The following is a 23,730-nucleotide window of genomic DNA, read 5'->3' as shown; positions in this document are numbered from 1 at the left end:
CGGCCAGTATTTGTAGTTAAATTTCAGATTTTGCTAATGGAGTGACTGAACGCAGAAGGTTACACCGAGATGGTTCCAAAACGTAGGGGCCCGATCCTGGCGAGGTTTTGTACCTCCTCGACTTGCGGGTAGCGGGGCTGATGCTGTTGGTCCCCAGAGAAGTGCGGAGGGGTACCGAGGCAGCGCAGGGCAGGAGGGGGTCGCTGCCGCTCGCTAGCCACGCACGGAATTGCCCGCATGAAGGACGAGTGCTATGCGGGGTTATTTTTTCAGTGAGAATCAACTTTCCACGCCCACTGCGAAAAAAATCCTCATTTTTTTATAGTGCAAGTATATAGCAGTGAGGTGATTAAGACTGCAGATTTCTACATAAAAATAGATTTAAAAAGCAAAATGTTAATAAGTATTTCTTTGCTGTTCTTGCATATGTTACGGGCAAGGAGACTTCTATGCTAAGAGAGGGCTTTATGCTGAATTGCACAGCACGAAATTCCAGGAACCTCATCTCGGTCACCCATTCAGGATAACCCACACAGCAAACCCAAGTCAATTGCTAATGAAATAAAAAATTTGAAACAGCTTTAAAAATGTTCTGGAACGCATCACTTCCAGCAGAATCAATAGGGGAAAACAATAAAGGGAACAATATTTCTCATAGCTGGCTTAAAACTTAGAAGGGAAATACGGACCTGTAGGTTTTGAAAAATGCCGTTTAAACTTGTAAAATTGTGTTTTTCTCCCGATTTGTTAACAGAACTATGGAGATGGGACTCACTATGATCATATGGCGAGCAGAGACCTTGGGTCGCATGACAATCTCTCTCCTCCCTTTGTCAATTCCAGAATACAAAGTAAGAAATCGAATTTCCTAACTTGACCGCGTTATTGAAACTGAACCAGAAATAAAATTCTGAGGGCTTAAATCCCTCGTCCTCATTTTTGGGGTTGATTGTACTTGGCATAAGGGTGGGAACATGGATTTTTATTTTTTTTTTTAAGCTATCGTGCAATTTCAAAAATGTACACCGATGATGTTTATCGAACAGGCTGTGTTTTCTTGCTGCGAGAGGGATGTGACTCTCGATGCAGTAACTGCAGTATTTGCTGAAAGAGGTAAATGGTTGTTCCTAAGGCTCAGCCTTTCCTTTTCAAAGAAGCGGCCAGTTGGCAGAGAAAATAAGGCCGTGCTCTGAACAGGACTTTTAAAGTAGAAAAGGATTTCTGAAAGTATGATAGATCCACGTTGACGAAAGGGAACAGATAAATAACTGGTGAGGGACGCCGAAGCCATTGTTTGCTTTGGAGCACGATGGATCGCTGCCTGCTGGGACCTGCGAGCTGCAAACTCCTGGATTTGGGGCGAGGGTAGCTGCAGCCTGCTCTGCTTCAGAGGAGTGAGATTTTGCCCAGGGCGTTTGGCAAGGACCCTCCTTCCACCCCACACCCCATGATAGAAAGTTTTGACACCCCTGAATAATCATTTAGCTTAGCAGCAAACACCACAGCAGTATGAAGAGAGGCTATAATTATTCGTAAGTGAATGATAGCTACTTTCTTTAATTACGGTTGATAAATGAGTTTGGTTAAAGTAAATATATGATGTAAAAATATTAGTAATGCTTATGCTTGGCCAAGATCACACCCTTCTTCTGCAGTTGTCAATGAACTAACCAAATGCTTTGCTTTAAAGGGTTGAACGCGAGCCAAAAAAAACATGGAGCTGTAACTGCGATATATCATTCTTCAGCTCTAATATATGTCCCTAAAATATGCCTTGTCTTTTAATATCGGGAAATATTTGTGAGTTGTTTAACATATGGGACAATGTTGGAGCTTGTAGTCATTTGTATGTATTCACGTACAAAACATGGTTACAACAGTTTTAAAGGGTCTAATATAAGCCAAAAAAAGCATGGAAATTTCAACACTCCCTTCTTAACTCACGCCATGGGGCTTAGGTAGTGCGCAGAGACGCTTCGCAAATAGCCACACGCTTCTGTGAAACCCACTGGGCTGCGTGGTGCTTTCAAGTTTAACCTTTAATTTGAGCCTTTAGAACTTAAAAGTCTCGCTCTCTCTTCTGCCTGCCCTTGGGTTACAGAAAAATCTCATTCCTGCCTCTGATTGTTTTTGCCAATCTTAGTGAAAATACTGGTTTCACTCGATTTAAGAAATAGTTGTTTTATAAAAACACGTTCGGAGGCACCCGGTTAAAGAATTAAGCCGGGTAATACTCTGATGAGGAGCTTTGCAAACCCTGATGTCTCCAGGCGGTCCCGCTGGTCACTGTCAGGCTCCAGCCGGGGGTGCGAGCCAGGCAGCGTGGCAGCGTCCTCGCCGTGCGTGGTCCTGACGTGCCCTGAAATTTTTTGGTTTTTATGAGATTTGGTAATTTCAACTGGAAATAAGACCAGTGATGTTCCTATACGCGCAGATTAACGCGTGTGCAAGCGGATGGCGAGCGCCTAACAGCTTTTGACAAGTGCGCTATCGCGCAATAACGCGTGTGCACTGCCGGGGCCGTCAGCTGCCTCCCGCAACCCACGGCATTCTGCAGCCTTGCTTTAGCAGAATTCTCTGATATTCAGAGCGGATTCTTCTTCATTTGTCCTGTTGGGGCAGCCCTTCGCTCCCCAGTTTTGCTCTGCTGCTGGGCGCGGGGCGTTGGTGCTGGAGGAGGAGGGATGGGTGCTGGGGTGCGGGCACGTTTCCCTCCCGCTCAAACGCCTCCGAGGGCCTCGGCCGGGAGGTCTGCTCCTGTGCCGTGGGGGAATGGAAACCCCGGGAGGTCTGCTCCTGTGCCGTGGGGGAATGGAAACCCCGGGAGGTCTGCTCCTGTGCCGTGGGGGAATGGAAACCCTTAACCGGCACCGGGACAGGCGCTGTGGTTAGCGACCGTGTGTGTGGAGCATTGCCCTAACAAAGACCGCTGTTGGTCTGTGCCGGTCATGTCTGCATTTGTGATTTTAGGAGAAATCTGAATATTGTGGTGATGAACAACGCACAGCGCTGTTTGCTCGGACGGAGGCCGCTCGGATGCCGCCTCCCGTAACTCCAAATGTATTTTATCATCTCCCTTTTCCTGGCAGGTCGTCGAACTCCTCCAAGGAAAGGTCCTTTAAACGCTGGTGTTATGTAGCTGGCACCTGCAGAGCCACAGTATAGTTTTCTTTCCGTGCTCCTCTTTCTCTTGGCAACTGATAAAGAGCCTGACAATCATCCGACTTGAACTGGTTTTATACCGGTGTATACCGTTGACTTGAATGGAGTTGCTCCTGTTTTGAGGGGGTTTTCCAGGCAAGAAAGACTTTGTTGTTATTGGGGATAGGTATCACTGATTGAACCACAAATGTTTGCAGACAGGGTGTGCTTAAATGAGGGCTTATATTATATTTTATTTTTCAGATATTTGTTTTTAAAATACATTTTTCCGTGGCCAGTGGCTAGCAGGGAGCCTGTGCGTTAGGCTTTGGAGCAAGCCCTGCGGGGAGGAGCAGAGAGGTTGCAGAGCCGCATGCATTACTCACTCCTCAAACTACTGCTCGCATCTATTCAAACACAGCTTGCTTGGTGTGTGTATGGAGCCCCGCTAGGTATTTTGTGTTCTCTTAAGAGTACCTGAAGAGTAGTTCTGTGGCCCAGCAATGAAAGGTATGGCACATCGGGTGTCGCTTCTCATCGCCTCTCCCCTTTCCAGTTGCGCTCTTTGGGAACGTTTCTTATCCTACTGCTTGGGATATCTTGCTAGTACATTAAATCATTTACCAAGGTACAGTAACTTGCTTCTAAACCCCCTGTAGCTTAATGGAGCATTTCACTGCAAGGATTACGTTGAGGTTTCAGGCGCTGCTGAAGAAAGCTGCTGGCTTATGTGGTGACCTTTGAATCTCATCTGGGTTAGTGGTTGATATTTTGATTTGGTTACTGTGGTCATATTGTGACAGCTGCCGGTTCATTATAATTCAGTTCCTCTCCTCGGTTTGCCTACCAAGAATATTTAGGTTTGTGTTGCTTCAAAGGGCCGTAACCACCCCGAATTGAACCTGGCACGCCGCTCAAGGTGAAGCCTTGTGAACGCTTTCAGTCGCCAGCCACCGTCCACTGGACAGGCAGTAAGGGCGGAGGGTATGGTAGGGAGAAACTCGCTGCGGGAGAAAACTTGCCCTGAGGTCTACAAAGCTGATTTAACCCCATTTGTTGAACGTAGTGAAAATGAGACTAGAAAAGATCAAAAGCACTTTTCTTATTTTGTTGCACGGACAGTTTGCGTACTCTTCCCCTCCGCATGTAGTATTTCTGGCGTTCGCGGTAGTGATTTTATATATCTTATTGAAAAAGTTCCTACACTGCTAGCTAGAAGACAGTATTTAATTTCTCATATCGCTTTGAGACTCTCTAAAAGGACACAAGGTCACTGAATGTAGATCTCTTAAGAGTTGTAGGAGTTGGTCGGTGATCTAGTGTGTGAAGACAAGACCTTTGCTTGTGTTTATTTTCTCTTTGTATTGCTAAACGCAAAACGCAGAGCAGATGCAATGATTTACTCTTACCTTCCTCCCGGTTGTCTGCTTCAGGTCAATGCTGCGCTGCTTCGGGTTGCGCTCTTCCACGATCGCTTGCCCGACGTGCTTTTGGGAGGGCTGGCGCGCGCGTTTGCCAGCGACTGGCACTTGTATCGCAAAATAAATATTTTTCCCCTCTGGTTTCTTCCCTTTCCCTTTCAAAAACCTCCAAGTCATAATTTTCCTCTTAGCATTGTTGTTTCGGAGAAGGTGGCGTTTCCTGCCAGCCGGAGCGAGGGAGCGGTGCCGGTGCCAGCGCGGTGCCGGAGCTGGGGAGGCAGGGCTCCTGCCCGGGGTTCCTGGGGAGCCCGGCTCCGCTGCCGATCCGCGGCGCGCTCTTGGCAAGTCGTTTGACGTCTTTGTGCTCAAATGTGCCTTCCTATTTATCTGTCTGAAGAACGGGCGCTATATATTTTGCAGGGATATTGTGAGATGTGATGAATAACTGTCTGGAAAACATCCTGAGTTCCTTGGATACTCCTTATACATGCCAATTTTTAATATTATGTTTAACGCTATGATACACTTGTCTCTGTACGAATATTGCTGTGGCGTTCGCTTTTAATCCGTACAGCTTTGATTCTGTTACTGTTGTTATAAGTAGAACTGGAATTCTTGCAGATTAGTTAAGTTTACCCAACACAGCGTTATAAGGCCTTGCTTTCAATTGCTAAACTATAAACATTTGGGATGAAATTTTCCATGCTGTGTATCTGACTCAGCCTGATTATTATTTTTTTAACCTTCTGCAGAAATGATTTCAACATTTCCTAAAATGAGATTACATTTCATCCTGGCAGATTTTTGATTTTCTCAGTTAGTGTCTGGCACATCATGGACATTAATTCTTTTTCACACCACCTCTGTTATGTCAGGTGGCTTTGGTTCTCATTTTGCAGCTGGAGAAGTGGAGGTACGTGAGGAACCGTGAGGGAAATGGTAAAAACTGTCCAGTAATATCCAGTTGTAAATTTGAAATGCGAAAGGGTTTGATGGTCTCTCAGTTCTTGCGCTCAGTGGCACCCAAAGGTGGCACCGCTTGGGGAAATCGTGGTTGCGATGCTTTGTGTGGGTCATCCACGTTATGGGAACACGTGCTCGTAGCCACTCGCTTACCTTAGCGGTGTCTGGTTTTTTTTCTTGCTGTTCCCTCAAGCCTTTTCGGGGCAATGCAGTATTGAAGGAGCCTGGCAACTTATGGTGGATAGAAAACAAAGAAATGACTGTTATGTTTGGAAAAAAAGTATTTTCTATGTGACATACAGAAAGAAACATGTGACACCTTTTTTTTAAAAAGCAGTCAAAGGTGAATTTTCAGGAATCACAAGCAGAACTATGTTTTCCAGAAAAATCTGTGACTGTCTGGCTAGCTATAGCATTAACTAAGATGAGTTTTAACAACAGAAAATCTGACTGTAACAACTAAAAAGGTTACGGAAGGCCTTCAGAAACCAAAGAACTGGAAATCCCAGACTTGAGTTTTCATTTAAAATATTTTACGTTTGTGCAGCTGACACAACCCAGCACCTGCAGCTTTAGGAGAAGTCACGGAGCGGACGGTGCGGGCAGGCGAGAGCTTCCAGAGGGGGAGAGCGTTCGCTCACCGCGCTCTCTCCCGACTGCTGAGCACCCAGGTGTTCCCCAGCCAGGTGGAACCTGCTAGGAGTGATCCAACCATACCTATTTCCACCTGGAAATGGGGCGGTTTGAGGTGGATGCTGTAGGGATCCAGCTGCGCTAACACTGGGGAGGGGACGGGTTGAGTATCGTGGCCACCGCGTCCCCAAAGGAAACCAAAGTGTGGGTGGCTGGACTACAAGAAGACCTTTGGCTTGGTCCTGTGGTCAAGGGTGGAAGACGTGCTGGGGCTGCGAGCAGCCTTGCTGTTTCTCTAGATACCAGCTGTGACCTGGAGAAGACAGGTCCTGCCGTGCAGGGCTGCTGCCCACGGCTGCGGAGCTCTGGCTTGCCGGGGGGTGGGATGGGAGCTTTGGGGCTGTTTAGGGAGAGGTCTGAAAAATTGAATTCAGCTGCCAAGTTTGAGCTATTTGGCTTGTGGTGCCTCCAAATCTGCATCTGGCATCTCGGGTTGTTTTGGTTCTGTGTTTTTGTTCACCTCTAAACTCACTTAACTCCCTTACAACCGCTCTGTTGAACGCTGCATGGATAGACGTGCCCACCGGCCTCATTTTTGTTCTTCCCATCCCATGTGAGTACAGAAGGGAAGATCTGAGACGGGCTTTTCAACCTAAATCCAGGAAAAGTAATCTGTTGAGGGAGGTTTTTTTGCCAAATCTAGAATTGTTTCACCAACCAAAAGATCTCCGTTTTCAATGTCTTCAAACTTTAAAAGCGGTGCTAAGCTGGGAAATGAATGTGCCCCCTTGCATATTCTGAGAGCGGGGGCTGTAAGTGTATCTCCAAGGACTGAATTACAGACCAGCAGCTGATGTCAGACATGGTCTGTTCTGCTCTTTAATGGACACGTATCTACGTTTCCGTGTAAGTTAAGGCTCGGTGTTCCTCCTTCCCCAGGAACAGCTGGGCAGGGTTTCTCCCAACCCTTTTTTTTTTTTTTTTTTTCTGGTTTAGCTGTAGTGGTTTCTGGGCGACAGTTTGAGCTTAACTATGCAGGGTGTCAAGGCTGAGACCTGAGGAGCTTAGATGCAGCCCTTCAGCTTTCGACGATACCCACAACGAAAATCACACCATTTACTGTCAGCGGGGGCCTTGAAAGGTGCCTTAAAAATGCTTCGTAGAAGACACCGGCTCGCGTGTCCCTTCTCGTCGCGGAATATGCCTGCTGCTTCTCTCTTGTCTTGCGTCTGGACAAAATTAACGGGAAGAAATCGGCGCTGAAAAGCATTTTGTAGAGGTAGATATAAATACGTTACAGTTCCCAATCAAGAGTTAATATATTTTGCAGCAAGTTAATGTTGCAAGCGCTGCCAGTCAGGTTGCTGAGCTTCAGCATTCAACCCCAGCCTCTCGTACGGTCCTGAAGAAAAGAAATTACAAGGACATTTCCATTTATTTGGGAACGAGCAGCAGATGTATAAATAGAAACTGTAGACCGTGGCAATTAACGTCTGCATACTGAGCAAAGAATTGAAATATTATTTTGTACTACATAGTTTTCAGTGAAGTTTACATTCCGTTGTATTTTGTTCTTAAACAAGTCCAAGCATTTTTAATAAGTTATTTTGTGCGACGGTTGTATTCTGCGTAGCACGGCACAGACTAAAGCTGCGTGAAAAATCTGCGTTGAACTGCAAATGTATTTGATCTGTATTTGGAGTACGCGCTGTAAGCTTGCAAAATATTGCCTGAAGTTACCCTGCCTGTAGGCAGCGAGCAGCATCGTCCTGCTGACAGTCCAGCCCTCTCCGCCGCTCCGACCTCCCGCGGGCCTGGAGGGATGGGGTCCCGCAGCCTGGAGCGGGCGGCGGGGAACGGCTGCTCCTGGCTCAGGAGCCCCCTCGGGCTTCACCCGGGCACAGACAGCGCGGAGCGACGCGGGTTCGGCTGGGCTCCGAGGCTCTGGTTTTATCTGCTTGAGCCGCCGCATTTTGCTGCGTTGCAAGCACGTTCGTACAAAAACAGCTTTGAAAGTGGCGTCCAGAAGGCGCTTTAATGGTTAATGAGCTTCTGCCCTTTATATAGATGAATGTAGTTTGGCTTTCAAATAAGCATTTGCTGCTGTTCTCCAGCTGAGCTGATATTAGTGGCAGAGGGAATTTGAGCTCCCACCTGTCTGAGCATTAAAAGAAACCTATAAGTGACTTCCTTGAAATATTCATAGAGAGGAAAAAATGCAATTTTTGGAAAACCTTACCCCACTGGGAAAACCGTTGATAGGCATTAAAAAAAAAAAACCCTCAAACCAAACCCCAAAAAACAAACAAACAGAAAAACCCAACCCTCCCCCAAAACCTGGATTTGTGAATTAGTTACAGTCTTCCTATTTTCCCCGAGTCGTTTGCAGTGGCGTAATCAGTGCGCATACACGTAAAGGTAGCGGCGTGCTCCTGGGGGCCGCGACTGGCCTGGATGCGGAATGGATTTGCATTACAGCTGGAAAGTGTACATGTGGGAAAATCTGTGAAACAAAACAAATTTGTTGAATTACTGGGTCATTTACATAGCTGCTCCAGTCATGGTCCGTTAAACAGGCAAAAACAATGGGTTTGTTATGCTCTCTAGTTAAGGCACAGAATGTGTAAAACAATGCCGAGTTAGCCGGATAATTAATAATCGTTTTGAGCCTGTTCGTACCTCAGGTCTGAACTTCACAGTGTATAGAGATGTTGAATCGACTAAGGCGTTAGCTGAATAAGATCAACTTATTTTGTTAGGTCTCGGGGTATTCTCCTACAACGAACCAGATGAAGCTGCAGCCGTCGGGGCTCAGAGGTGGCTGAGCCTTAATGCCAGCCTACAGTCGGGCTTAGCCACGGGCAGGGAATCGGGAAAGCAACTGCGTTTCTATGACGGATTCCTTCTAAGGCTTCTCTCTGTAGCTAAGGTCACGTCCAGGAGAGGAAACGATCATTGCTTTCTGTAGGAAGACGTGACAGTCTTGAAGCAAACAATCATTTTGACTTCTGTAGTTAAATTTTTAATCCTCTTTCTCGAGACTACTTCTGACAGTTTTGGTAATGACTTCTCTCTTCTCGTCCCCAGCCTTCAGCCTCTAGCGCCGCGCTGGATTTAGCACATTTGGTCAGATGCACAGAATATACAAAATCAAATATAAAACAGTTCCAATGAAAACGATAAAAAGGGTATGACAGGAGGGTACAGTAATTCTCTACAGCATCGCGCCAATAGATACATCTTGCCATATGGTCTGAATTAAGGACAGCACCAGTTCTCACACTATGCGAGGCTGATGGTATACTAGGTCCATGCTTTGATCCTTGTACCATGTGAAATAAAAAGATATGGAGCAGGCATTTAACAGGAACCATCGGTACTTTAATTAGATTATATTTCTTTTTAACTAAAATCAGAGTATTCCGATACGTTTCTTTATTCTGCAAACTTTTACTATGTGATTGCGACCTTAAGCATATTCAATAGTTCTAAAAAGAGTACAGAATGCGAAGTGATGGAGAAGGATATTCTGGGAAGCAAACATGCTGACTAAATGTGATAAAGAAGAAATTAGGCCAACGATCAAATATTAAAAAGAGTGGCGGTGTGTGTGTGAATTATCCAGAAAAAGCAGTTTTGAGTAATTCTTGGATGAGGAAGCGATGTAAACAGATCAGCGAGAATTTAGTTGCAAGCATTTTTAATTTGTTGTTTAAATACCTTTTAACTATGATATCTATATCAACATGTTGATATCCTTTCTACTATTTATATTTCCATTTTTCTGTGTCACTAGAATTGAAGATGCCTGATTCTGGTTCGCATTGCCAGCAAATTTTGTTTTTCCAAATATGCCTTCTAGGAAAATATTTTTTGTCCTTCCTAAATTTTAACTTCTGTGTAAATCTCATAGCCAGCGAATTGATTCCAAAGCCAGCTTTGGCCTGGATTTGCAATTGGCCGAAATTACAAATCTCCCGTGGTATGTGGAGCAGCACCCAGAAGGTAACTGAAAATCTGAAGAGAGAGAGCTTGTTTTAGGAACTCTGACACGGAGAAGTTTGCAGGCGTCAACAGAAGTTGGCCTAATGGCTGTAATCTGCTTTATTTCAACGAGCAGAATAAACTAAAAAGAAAAGGGGGGGCGGGGGGGGGAGGAAAGAAGAAACATGAGAAAATCAGTGCAACTTTGGCGTAACGGTCGTAGACTGAGCGTTAAAGTGGGCTTTAAGCCAGGACAATGCTAGTAATAATTTTAAAGCACTGAATTGCCTGCTGGTAGTAGGGTGAGGTGCGCAAAGAGAGCAGCTGTCGTGTTCCGAGCGTCGCTCATCTTTAGCTTTGTGTATTAGAACCTCTTTTCCCAGGGAATGGAAAGATGACACCGTGTAAATACACATCATCAAGGGGAATTGGTACCTACTGAAGAAGTGTAGCAAGTATATTCTACACAGCTATGCTAAGAATAAAAAACACGATGAAAAGCATGCTAATGTCCTAATAGAGAAGAACAAGCATGGCAAAAAGTAATTGTAAGAAAGCAAGGCAAGAATATAACGTGGTAAAACATCAAGTTCAGAGAACGTGTGGAATGAGGTTCAATGTTAAAAAATAATAATCTGAAAGCAAAGAGAGAGAAGGGAAAGGAACAACTGTACATGAGGTTAAGATAAATAATCATGAAAGATTATTGCGATGCATAAAGAAGAGGTCAGTAAAGTAGATTTTAGGACCTCTTAGAGATGGAAAGGGTAATTTATTGACAGATGATGTAGACACTGCTAAAAAATAAATGGATTTTTCGCCTCAGTGTTCACAAAAGAGGATGGGGAACAGATGCCAGAATCGGATATAAATTTCCCAGGAGAGAGGCAAGAAATATTGAAGGAAATAGGGATTATTCCAGAATGGGTGATCACACGGTGGGTGAGAACATCAGTAGACGGATTAAACTCTATAGAGGAGCCATCACAGAATTCTTAACTAAGCAAGGAGAAAGGACTGGTTCATGTTCATGGGGGAAAGCCCAACCAACCAACCAAGTCCCCTCCACTCCTTGGTGTCCTCAGCTGTCCCCAGGGATAACCATGAGGGGAGCCCTGTGTTTCACCATAGCAGCACAATGCTTTTGTCCCATAAGGACTTTATCGACCAGTTTTGGGTGTGACTCTCTGTTTTAGTTACTTTAAAATAATTTTAAATACTTAAGATATGTTTTACAGTGAGGAGTCCAGTCTCCACAAAATGTACAGTCCTGTACGGAAGGGAGACTGAACTCGGGGCCATCTGTAAGCAGTAGCTCAGTTGGGGCAGGAGGAAATTTTCTTTGAGGGAACCATTGCAGATCAACAAACGTAAGGTGAAGCACTTCTAAATGGCTCCTGCTATACGGCGTGTTCTGCCTCCTCAAAGAGGACCATAGAGTCATAGAATGCTTTGGGATGGAAGGGGCCTTTAAAGGTCATCTGGTCCAACCCCCCTGCCATGGGCAGGGACATCTTCAACCGGATCAGGTTGCTCATTGTTGATATCTTTTAGTTCTGCCAGAATAAACATATCCTTCATCTGATGGGAAGGTTGATATTGCATGGTCTGATGTTCACATTTGAAGGCGAGATACTTCACGTCATACATCTGGAATGTTTTAATCTTAGCAGTCTGTAGCAGCATATAAGACCAGGGCATATATGTTTCTGTTTCGTTGTTGCATTTGCCTTCAGGCTCAGAGTTGACACTCAGCCAGTCCGGACCTTGGCTTTATGAAGAACTCGTATGCAAAGTTTTGAGGCTCTTCTTTCTGAGCCTCCTAATGATCTGGAAGAATCCTGCTCTTGCTGGTACAGTCTTCAGTGTATGAACTTGAGTGAGCTTCATACGTGACTGACTGAACTTAAATGTTCAATGTACCAATGGAGTTTCATCTTAGTCATCTTGCCAGCCTCATCCTCCAGTCTCCTGTTTCTTCAGAGGCGTTTTTACTTTCACAGATTTGATATCAAAGCTTCTCATGCCTCTTCCTGGTCCAGATTCATTAGTTTCTTGCACTCATTAGGTTTGGCTGTCTTCACAGGAATGATGTCTGGGTGACTGGCAGGCAGTAGCACTGAGGCTGGAGGCAAATGAGATGCTTGATTTCCATTGAACAGGCAAGTGTGAAAACTGAGGGAGGTAACCGGTAGAATATTTAACACAGACCTAAGCTGTTGCAAGGCTGTGGACTTAAGACTTGTGGTCTTCCTCAGCATATACATTGGAAGAACATCAATTAAAATTTACCAATATTTGGTGGATTGTGAAAAAAACAATGCAAACTGAAACTGAACTTAGGTTGTCCATCTGGCAGAGGACATCTTTAACATTTGGATACCAAGCTGATTCAGCAAAACACTTTATTTTTAAAACCTTGCAATACTTTAGAAATAGAATCCAGATCAAACAAAATTTCACATCCCCCTGGCAGAAGTCTCTCTCCAATACTTTGGATAGCTTTTGCAGAGGACCAAGCCCTTTCTTCTGTTCCCTGAGTGGAGTCTTACCCTCTTCCCAAATGCAGCTGCTGGCAGATTTTCTCTGCTGGTTTCTCCTCTCTGCAGCTGCAGGGCAAAGGTTCCAGCAGAGAGGCCTTCATCTCATCTTCCTCCTTTGACCTACAGACTGGAGACGTGCTTTAGTTTTGCTGGTCGTCCTGAGGAGACAAACCTTCTGGTACCTCCACCCATCCTCTTTGGTAGCATCTGAGGTGATGAAGGCTAATACCTAAGGAATGGAAGTATGTTTGATAGGCTGATGGATCTCATGAAACTTCTGATAAGATTTAACTAGACCTTCCTTTTAAGGTCTAACTTCTGCTGGAAAAATAAAATATCTCCTAGATGCACTATAACTTGGATGATACTTTGTAACGCCTGTGTATTGTGATGGGAACATGCGTTGACTTCAGTAGCCTTCTGTTACGCCATCAGCCTCTGAAATAACGTCTTTTGGGATGCAAGGGATCGCAGAGGAATCTCAGAATAGGTGATAAATTCTCTCATAATCCCTGTTTTGTGGACAGAAACACCCAAATGCAACCGGAGACTGAGCTTATTGCCTGTAGCCCCCTCCACTTGTCTGTGTTTAAATTCCTAGAGCTCCCTGCTACTCTCCTGGTCCTGACCAAGTAGCATCCTTATTGCTCGGTTTAGTCAGCGTCCTAAATCCACTCAATATAATCCTAGTTTTGTATTGATGGAAACTGCAGAAAACTCCTTGATGATCTTAAAGGTCTTTTCCAACCAAAACGATTCTGTGATTCAACGATTCTATGAATGAGTACAGAAAGAAGTCGTGTGTAAAAATTTGTCCTTTTTTCTACAGAGCACGCCCGGGTTACGTTGGTGTGATAGACTTACGGGCGTTCACCTGAGGATGAGTTTCGTTACAGAGGCACTTTGGCCTTCTGTTATTAATACCAAAATCATCTCTCCGTGCCCGTAAGCAAAATTTTCCATATGTATAACACAGCCAAAGTTCTGGCCATCTTAAAATACGTTCTGTGCCTTTTTGTTGTGGTTGGATTCAAGGCAGTGGGGCTCCAGCCTCTGCACCTTTGAGCTTCTCTTGACTACGTCTTGAAAGTTCCCCTCAAGTTCGCTATTGAATTGTTTCTGCTTTGCTGCAGAACAGAGCGAGAGACTTTTATCGCCTTGGCTTCCACGCGCAGAATGTGCTTGGGTTTAGGTCAGGCTGGGGGGGTCCCTTCTGCCCCCCTTTCTGGTGGTGAGCCAGGTGGAGCGGCAGGTTAGCGAGGCAAGAGTAAAGATCTGTTTGGTAGGCTTATAAATGCCAGCGAAGCATGGCAGACTGAGCTGTGTCTTGTTTAACTTGATCATTTAAATAGCCAGTCCTTTCCAGCCTGTTTTGTTTGACTAGGTTTCACCTCTTTGTATGGCAGAACTATTCTTTGTCTAACTTTGGTATTTTTTTTTTACATGTGAAATGTTTTTGATCACATTATATGGAGCTGTCATCACACCCCGAACAGTTGCAATTTCTGTGCCTGCTCATGTGGTGCACACCTGTAACATGTTGGGAACGGACTTGGCTTTGAAGCTAGACTTGTTCTCTCATAAGAGTCCACATATTTCTTCCATCATGTAATGAGATTTGCTGATGATACAAAACTGAGGGGAGCAAGCTGCACTTAAAAGAAAGGCAATATAAAATACAGCTTTGGCCACGGTCCTGCAGTTGGATCCGTGCAAGAGGAGTCCTGCCATAGTGCAGAGCCCTGTTGACTTGAACACGGCTCTGCGTAGTAATAAAAATCTGCTTGCGAGTTTCTGTTGCTATAGTTCATTTTTTTTAACGTTTTCAAGATTTTAAAATGCAGAGTAAAACAACTACTTAAGCGTAGAGGGAGAGTGAAAGTAAAAAGGGAGGAAAGATGTGCTGGTGGAATTATTTGAAAAAAGCTGGTGGTTCAGAGAGATGCCATGAGATTATTCCAGATGTCAAGGAGCGGCAAGTGGATGTCCCTCTTCTCCTGACCGGAGATGGAGAGCAGCCAGCCGCGGGCCCGCGATAGGAACAAGGGCTATGCGGGATCTTGGGAGGTTTTAAAAATGTAAAAAAGGACTTTTCTGATTCAGCTACTGAGAATAAATAAGGGGGGAAAGGGGGCAAAGTGAACCTGCTTCTTCTCTGATGCATTAGACGGAAGAGAAACTATGCTGAGCTGTGCTAGGAGTGAACGGGAACCCGCGTTCTGCGTCCGTGGCTGCGGCGTGGAGTCGGTCCGGGAGTTCGTCAGCTCTGCGGCGGTGCCCTGCCCGGGCTGCAAGGTGAGGCCCCTCCGGCTCCGCGCAGGCTCCTCTGCTTAACCGAGAGAGGCAGAGCTGAGGGCTGATGGAAAACAGCGCGTTTAGACCTTCGCCCAAATACAAAACAGGTTGGTTTGTCCTTTTGGGGGTTTCTTCCCCCCCTCGCCCCCTCCCCTGAAGCTAATGGTCTGAGATTCATGAGCAAAGGTTGAATAAAAGTCAAAGGAAACTATTTTGGCACTTTATAAGGGATGAGTGAGGCCACGTCCGTAATCCTGTGCACGGTTCTTGTCACCTTATTATTAGAGCTGTGTAAATCTGGCAAGGATTTGTATTTGCCAAATATACCTCTGGCCTAGATTTGGGCTTATATTTGGAATTCGGGCCAGTTTTAACGCCTGTGCAGTTTGTAATTTTTGCCAGTTTTAAGCAAAATAACAGGAAAGAGGATAATGAAGGACAGAGGAGTCAGGAAAGCGGACAACTAAGGAAGGAAGGAACTAGAAAAAGAGAAGGAAAAAAGGACAAAGGAATACGGAGCCCATTCCTTCTTTTCTACTTTATCCGTAGCCCGCCCTTAACATATCCTCTCTCTTCCCTTTCGTGGTTCATTGTTGCTCTCTCTAAATTTAGAAGAATTAAATAAACTCAGCCACTCGCTTCTGCTCTGCTTGTGCTCTCACATTTGTTTTTTAATTTGCAAACTTCTCCCTTAAGCTCTCTCTCAGAAATTCCCCCCCACCTTCATTTCTTTTCCTGTGCCCGAAGTCCCCTGGTGGACGTGCTGGCTGTGAAAATCTTCCTGGTCCACGTATCCTACCCTGGTGCACAGGCGCTTTGACGTACGTGCACGCCAGCGAGATTAAAACTCGAAGGACTGAAAAGCACTGCGCTCACATTCATGAAATAAGCCCCGCAAACGCGCCGGTGAGGCGGATAGATATTATTTGCTGATGTTATCTCATCCCGTACGTAGGTTAGGCGCAGTAGGCAGAGACGCGCTCCCTGACAGCGGAAAGCCCCGCGTGACTTTCCTTCTGACGGTCTCTGTGCGGTGTTGTCAGGGTGAGAGCGTGGGAGCTGCTTTCCCCGGGGGTTGGCCGTGTAGGCTGGTCCGGGCGGAATGGTCTGAGCGGTCTGGAAGCTGTGACTTCCCCAAGGTCAGCAGGGGAATCAAGGGCAGAGCTGGAATAAAACCCGGTAATGAGGTTGGGGAGCTCAGACTCTGGCTGTAGGTAATACCGGTCTCCTGCTTGAGTTGGCGATTTTGTGCTTTTGGGAGCTCAGAGTTTTAACTGAAGGCGCTTAAATTGCGGGTTTTAAGTTCGATACGAGCCTGCTGTTCCTCCCGTGTCTTGCTGGCTGCCCTTACCCATCCGAGAGGCCCCAGCGCAGTCAAGTGCTCTGTGTCGGTTATCCACCTTCCTACAGCAGCTCCGATGGGAGCCGTCCGCGCCGTGTGCCTCGTCCTCTGTTGCTCGGCGCTGCCCGGCCAGCCGGCTGGCGCGGCGTGGAGGAACGGGGCCGGAGACACAGACCGCAGGCGTGGGTGCACAAAGAACCCAGGCCTGTATTGGTTTGCATTAGAGATAATTATCTATCTCATATGGTTGCATTGGATGGGTGGAGCCGGTTTATTGCATTATTTGGTTACCTTCTTCAGTGATGATTCATTGATTACAAACACATCCAGATTGGTACGTGGCATAGGAATGATCCAGGAAATATGGAAGGTGCCGCAGGGACGAGCTAACGTGAGCATGGGCTTTGAGAAGTCCCTTGCTTAGCGAGGGGGAAAGGCAGGTTTGCCTCCTGCGGGGCGGACGGGATTGCAGAGGGTCCCTTCTGAAGGCTGGGGGGACCTTGCAAGGCTATTGGATCTAGTGACAAATACGAAAGCGGGCACAAGCCTTAAGCCGAGCGCAGGCCAGCTGTGAGAGGAATTACATGCAGCAGTTCCCGTACAGAGAAAATAATACAGGGACGTGTTAATGGCCAGCACGAGAACCAGAAGTTAGAAATAGAAATGTGAAAATTTGGAATAAATGTCCTGGTTAGCAGGTTGGTCGCAAACACAACCCCCCCGGGTGGGTTTGCGTACACCCTGAAATGTCTTCTGTTTTACGCGCCCGGGCCTCGCGCTCGCTGTACCGCTCCGTACGGTCGCCGAGCGAGAACTGTGGACAACAGCAGAGAGGGGCGGCGTATTTTTCTTTAAAAATATTATCTTTGGGTGTCTCTTGTGTGCTTTTGTGACCGTGCGCTTCTTTCTTCAGAGGCACGTGGAAAACGGCTACGTTTTCATAACTTTTTGACAACATCTGAACTTGCGAGACTCCCTTGTCCTCCCTTGCCAGTTTGCATTTTATCGGTGTTAAAAGCTTTGCTTCTCCCCTGCCCCCAGCCTCCTCCAGCCCTGCCAGAATACAACGCGTAACCTAGTACGCTCCTCTCAGCAGCTTTGGCACGAGGCTCGCACGGAAAAGCAATCTCCGGGAGTAAAGCAGATATTTCCCATCCCCGGTGCGGGTAGCCGACGCAGCAGGGGTGCGGCGCGGAGGTGCGGCGCGGCACCGACTGGCTCCGCAGCAGCAGCTCGTGGTTATTTTTCAGGTTTTGAGAGTTACCTGTTGTGCTCAGCGCAACAAAAGAAATGAAATCTCCGTAATTGTACTGGAAGGAGGAGGAGATGGCGTTTTAGTGCCTTTGATCTGGAGCTAGAATAGGCTCAGCTTTTGGAAATTTAATTTGAAAGAATCCAACGTACACATCTGCTTTTTGTACTGCAGTTTCTTTTGAGCCAGAAAATAGAAATTTATTAATGCAAATGTGTGGATTCTGTTCGTCGGAAGAGAAGGAAGCCCATTCAAAACATAAGTTGACTCTCTTTCTTTATGGCACTAGAAAACCTTAATAGGTACGATGGGTGCTAGCGTTACGGAGTTTATAGGCAAAGTTTTGTGCGAGCAAGCAGACAGCATAAAATGGTAGGACACTTCTGGGAGCATAAAAATTTCTGGGAAATATAATATGTGAGTATTTCCGAGGTACTAATGAAAAGAACGGGGGGAAAATTCTCTCAATAAGCAGTTTAAAAACAACACCAAAACAAGCGTGTCGTAAAACCGCTCCGTGAGCTTGCCTGGGGCGGGAGGTGGAAGGAGCCCGCGCGGACGCGGAGGGTTTATTTCAGTTGCTCTGCCGATGCCCGACGCGCTGTAAAATTAGCTGTGCCTTGTAAATTGAACGTGATCCAAAATTCAAGGTAGATACTTTCAAAACATTACTTAAGAGATGTGACTTGTGTTTTTCAGGGCTTTGTAAAAAAACCGAGGAAAGACACGTTGGACAGAAAAGCGTGCAGGAGACAGACTTTGGCTCTAGTAGATGTTCCACCAGAATTTTCCCTGTGCACCTTTTTTTCCTATTCCCTGTCAAAATCTGCCAAACAGGAGCTTGGTCAGTCTCTGAAATAACACCGTAGAAATGAAAATGTATATCTTAAAGCATATGTAAAGGAGCCCCGATCATTCTGTGTGACAGCAGAGAACGAAAATAAACCTGAAAGGTTTTGTTTGTTTATTTTTAAATCAACCTGCTTTCAGGCCTTGTGACTGGAGTGTATTTTCAGATTTTTGAAATGAAATTCATTAGGTATTTGCCTGGGCAAGGCCTTTCATCAGGTGAGCGTCTCTGTGACAAGAACATCTTTCAGATCTACGCAGTCAAATAAGATGACCAGCTTTAGCTTGCTTTTGAGGGCTGGACGGTTTTTATCTCAGCCGCCTTTCTTTCTTCCTTGCGTCCTTCCCAAAATTACACTTTATATTATTAATGCAGCAGGGTTCGGGCTGCTGCAGTTCAGGCGAGTTACAAAGACTGGCAAATTCTGTCCAACAATGGAAAAAAAAAAGGGGTTTTTTGTTTCAAGGGGTGTAGCTTTAGGTTTGCTTACGGGGGTTTCTGGGTGGGGAGCAGGTATATCCCCACTGGTCGACACCAGGACGCGGGTGAGTTACCCAAGCCATCAGCGGGCACAAGGGGTTTGATATTTCAGATTTTTTTTCCCCCTACGCTTACAAACAGCTTCCTCCCAGTTCGTTTTACAAACACAAGTCATCTGTCTTCCCCTCCCTGGCTGCCCAGATGAAGTGGCCGCGCTTGGCTGGGATTTCTGTTGCTCTTCTCGGGCTTTGTTGGTGCAGGGGAGGTGGCTGCCGTTGGCGCGAGGTGTGAGCCCGCTGGGGCGGCTGTGCTGCGTGATGGCAGACGACACTCAGGTGGTGGTGGGTGCCGTGGCTTGAATTCATTCTCCTTCCATCCAGCTGAACAGTTTGAAGAGGATGAGGCAGTGTTTGGTAGACGTTACCCACCACTGCTTCTCGGACACGATAGGTTTAAATACCTCCGTTCGTTGCGTGCTTCCTGCAGCAGTGCCCCGGCATCCTCCCCCTTGGTACTCAGGCAGGGAGGAGCGGGGATGCAGCACCTGCAGCCAGCCCCACCGCAGGGGACCTCGGCGATGGGGCCGTGGTCCCTCCTTGGTGTCCATCTGTTGGCTCCGGGGCGCTGGAGCCCTCCGGGCGTATTTTGGAGCACGAGGCACCGTGGGTCATGGTACCCGCGCACGCCGTGGGCACCGGCAGGCGCCGCAGCCTCTGTGTCCAGCAGCGATTCCTTGCTCTCCCGGTGGCTGCTGTTGTGCTCGACACCCATCCGGAGCTGGGATCTGGTCCTTCCCCCGCGACGCCCCAACCTGCCGTGCCTCCCATAAAAACTTCAAACTCTTTTGGAAAACCCCGCGTGGGCAGGGCAGGGTGAGGGCAGGGAGGGTGGCGGGGCACGAGCATGGCCTCCGGCCCCGCGCCCTGCCCGCGGGGTGCTGCTGCGGGGGCGGCCTCGGGCCGGGGAGCCCCGGCTCTCGCCAGCGAGGTGCCTCCTCGCCCCCCTCCCCGCGCGGCGGCGGCGGCGGAGCCGAGACAGGGCGATTATGAAGACGTCAGTCGGAGTGGAGGCAGGCGAGAGGGGAGACGCGCTCCAGATGAGGTCCTGGGGGAGCCGAGGAGGGTCATTCATGTACGACCATGTGTATGTGTCTGACAGACTGTGAAATGGTGCGTTGTTGCGCGGCTGCGCTGCACCTGGGCCCTTCATCTGTGATTGATTGGTTTGGTCATGTGTAATGGTCCCATCTGCTCCGTGTTGTTTTTCTTTTTTTACTTATAAACACCGTTCCCAGCGGCTGGGAGAGGATGAGCTTGGTTTTGTCATCTTCACTTACACTTTAGCTCAAAAAAGTGGTCAAGGAGGTGAGCTCAAAAGGCTGCCCAAGGAGCGCGCCGCCGCCATCCTTCTTGTTTTGTGCCTCGGCCGCTTTCCCCTCCCGCGCGGGATTCAATCCCGGCGGAGATCCGGCTGGTTCACGAACCGGGAGAGACCCCGAACCCGAGAGCGGAGTGATTTGCACAAATCTGCGGATAGTGACTCTTACTGCAGCGAGGAGTTTTTTTGTAACCGAGCCAATACTTAATTAAAACCGCTGACATCATGGTGTTATAATTAAGCGTGGCATTAATTAAGCTGGAATAACGATTTTTTTTTATTAAGAGCTGCTCCAATTGTATAAGCGCATGATCGGCAAAAACAAAATAATTTTTTATTAAAGGAGGAGAAATCCGTCCCCGCGCTTGGGCTTGCCGGGAGTGAGCTGGTGGCAGAAGTAGTGTCGGCGGCAGAAACTTTGGGGGGCTTCGGCGCGAGCGGGGAGTGCGAGAGGTTGAAGGGAAATTTAGGGTTTTTTTTTTCTTTTTCTCTCTCTTTTTTTTTTTTTTTTTTTTTTTTACCCAAAAATGCTGATCGGCTCCTGGCATTCTGATGGCTAATTATGCATCGGAGAGCTTCGACAGCTGCATTCATCATCATAAAATGTAATAATTAATGACATTCCAACAAAGAAAAATATGCAAATGAGAACTCATTAGCATTTTCATATTCAGCTTTGATAATGCTTTTGCTGACAAGGTTGTAATTAATGAAAATTCATGTCGCAGTCAGGAGATTGGATCGGTTTCATTCCGCTCACAATTCCCAAATGCTTGCATTATGGAAAATCGGCAGCTCTGCCAACTTTTCAGGGAAGAAAAAAACACACACACACACTAAAAGCACCAGATGCAAATTAATGGTAGGGAGCCTTTAACTCTTTAAAGTCCTATCCCCCGAGCCCCCCCCCCCTGAAGAATGAAAGAAAAACAACCACCCCGATGCAGAACTAGTTTGATGCACAAGCGTCAGGGTCTTTCAGGAATAACTTTTGGTTTCTCCTCAGAATATGGAAATTTTACGTAAAAGTTTCCCCCCCCCCCCTCTATTTTTCCTTTATTATACCTGCATCCTAATAAACTCTGAGAAAATCAGGCATCTTACATGCTCTGTTTTCTCCTGGCCTTATCTAATTAATTCTACAATTGTTTATACATCCAAGGCTTCCTCGTGCCTAAACAGATCCATTGGCATCAGCTGGATGGCGGCTGAGCGCGGAGTGCAGGATGCGGCCCCGGCTGTTTCCCGCTCCAACGAGGACAGGCGTTCGCACCGGTTATTCTGCCGCCGAGTTTCTTATCGGGCCTCCCAGAAATGGGGCTTTGCTCCCTACTGCAGCTGGCTGGGCGCTCCGGGTTCGCTTGGCTTTGGGAAACGGCCGGAGTCGCGTCCCCGGCGTTGACGCCCGCCGGGGCTCCGGCGCCTGGCTGGGTGGTTCCCTTGGGGCAGGACCGCGCCGCAAAGCAGGGGGTCGGGGGGATCCCGCGGGCAGCGGCGCTGGGCTGCCCCGGGACCCCGCTGCAGCACCTTGGGCCGCGCCGCGCCGTCGGGAGCTCTGCTGCGACAACAAAACGACAAAGGAAGAGCTGCAGAAAGCGTCCCAGGCGGGGCGGTAGGAAGATGGAGGCAGGCTCAACACCTAGCGCTGCCCACGGTCGGGGTCCGGGTAATCAAACCGCTATTGCCAGGACTTTTTTTTTTTTTGTTTTCCCCCCCCCTCAGAAAAAGGCAAACTTCAAGCTGCTGCTTTCAGAATCCAGCAGCAAACTGCAAATGTTCCCTGCCCGCCGAGTGCCCGGTGGCTAACGCGGACCACTTCAGCAGTCGGGAAATGCAATTCCCTGCTTTGGGGGTTGCGTTTATTTGTTTATTTGACCCCCAGACCCGCTACTGGGGCGGGACTGGGCAGAGCAGCGCGCGTCCCTGCTCGCGGGGACATCTCCGGGGGACGCTGAGCCCTTCTGGTCCAGAGCGATGCCGCACCTCCCAGGTCAGGGAAAAGGGCTTTCTCTCTTCTCTTTGCCCACGAGCTATTTGAGCATCGATTTTGCACAGATCGTTGGATTTTTAAGAACTTTTTGTAGCCCAGTACTGCGTAACTTCATTTGTACTTCTTATATTACAAGCGTTTGTATTTTTTGCATAACTATTTCTTTAAAATGCATCAGGTTTTACTTTTTGGTATAGCTTCCTTTTGTATGGGCAAACTGCCCAAGCAGATGGTGTAATGTCACCTGTAAGCAATCTGAATAGATAGGTTCATTCTTACGTTTTAGAGAGCTTTTTATTTCCTTTATATACGGTACAACTATTGCTGAGAGACCGTTCAAGATGGTGTTTCTTTTTGTGTTTCCTTTTAAAGAGATTCCTGCTGCGATTGGTTCTTTTTTCCCCCCAAAGTCTGTGTTTTTGGGCTCGGTGAAAAAGCTGCGACTTCAGAAACTTTCCCGGTATTGCTGAAACGACATCACATGAAATCCTTGGTCATTTTTAAAAAGCGTAAATGAGGAAGCGATAGAATAAGTTAAAACCACGTTTGGTTGTTTAGACACATAACATTTTAATTTTAGAAGTTCAACATTTGCTTTAAAAAAAAAAAACAAAACACGCACACAACCAAAAAACCCTAGTTTTAAAGAGCACATCTTTTAATGACTACTGATTTCTGTAAATGCTGTGCTTCCCGGAGGTGCCAGACTGGCGTCCCCGCCGCGGCCGCTCCGCCTGCCCGCGGGAGAGCGAGGGCTGGCAGCGCCGCGCTCCCCTGCCCGGCCGGGCTCGCCCACGCTACGTGGGCATCGCGCCTTCGCCAGGGCGGGGGCCGACGGGCGGCGGCGGCCCGCGCCGGCCCGGGGGGCTGCGGCAGAGGCGGTCGTTACGCAGGCGTGGTTTTGGGATGAAGCGGGCACGCTTCTGCGAAGAACCGGAGTGGGACCGCCAACGTATTCCCTATACGTTCCCATTTATCCTTGTTTTAGAGAACTATTGGGAGACAGGGTTACATTGCACAGGTGCCCAATGCCTTGAAAGACCTAGCAGGAAGGCATAAAAGCTTTCACCTGCAGAGTTTTTTCACAATGAGCTCTTAAAGCCTTTTTACTTGGTCCAGCACTTCATACAGTGTGTCCCTGCACCTCGCTGTACTGGGGGAATGCTGGTCTTACCAACTGGAGCTGGTGGTGTTGCAGGTAAGCTTCACACTGGTTGATTTTCTACTGGTAAGGAACTGGGGATTGCCTTGGTAGGGGCCTGATGCCGCTTGTCTTTTTATGCACCCAGTCCCCTTGACTTCAGAGCTGCCGGCAGGGGTGAGGTGAGAAGTACTGGTATTTAGGAAGCTACAAAGAAGCTGCGAATACATTATCAAGCTTAAATCCATCTCTACCGTACAAGCTCCTTAAAAAAAAAATAATCATAGAGGCCTTATTTGTATGTTTTTCCTCGGGGAG

General features: G+C 47.3%; 1 protein-coding gene across 18 annotated transcripts in view; it reads left to right on the top strand.

Annotated features, from left to right (window-relative positions):
• Window positions 1-23,730, top strand: part of TCF4 (transcription factor 4) — a 239,753-nt gene that overhangs the window by 78,356 nt on the left and 137,667 nt on the right. For 15 of the 18 annotated variants that reach the window (XM_087772702.1, XM_087772700.1, XM_087772701.1 and 12 more), the window contains one exon: window positions 755-851. The exons of the other annotated variants lie outside the window; for them this stretch is intronic. In XM_087772702.1, coding sequence (XP_087628828.1) covers window positions 755-851 — 97 coding nt within the window. The remainder of the gene's footprint in view (window positions 1-754; window positions 852-23,730) is intronic. 18 annotated transcript variants of the gene reach the window in all.

Source organism: Nipponia nippon, unplaced genomic scaffold (assembly GCF_047370975.1).
Source record: "Nipponia nippon isolate SJK-2023a ecotype South Korea unplaced genomic scaffold, ASM4737097v1 scaffold_37, whole genome shotgun sequence".
NCBI lineage: Eukaryota > Metazoa > Chordata > Aves > Pelecaniformes > Threskiornithidae > Nipponia > Nipponia nippon.
The sequence above is the reverse complement of the archived record's forward strand: the minus strand, read 5'-3'. Positions and strand labels throughout refer to the sequence as shown.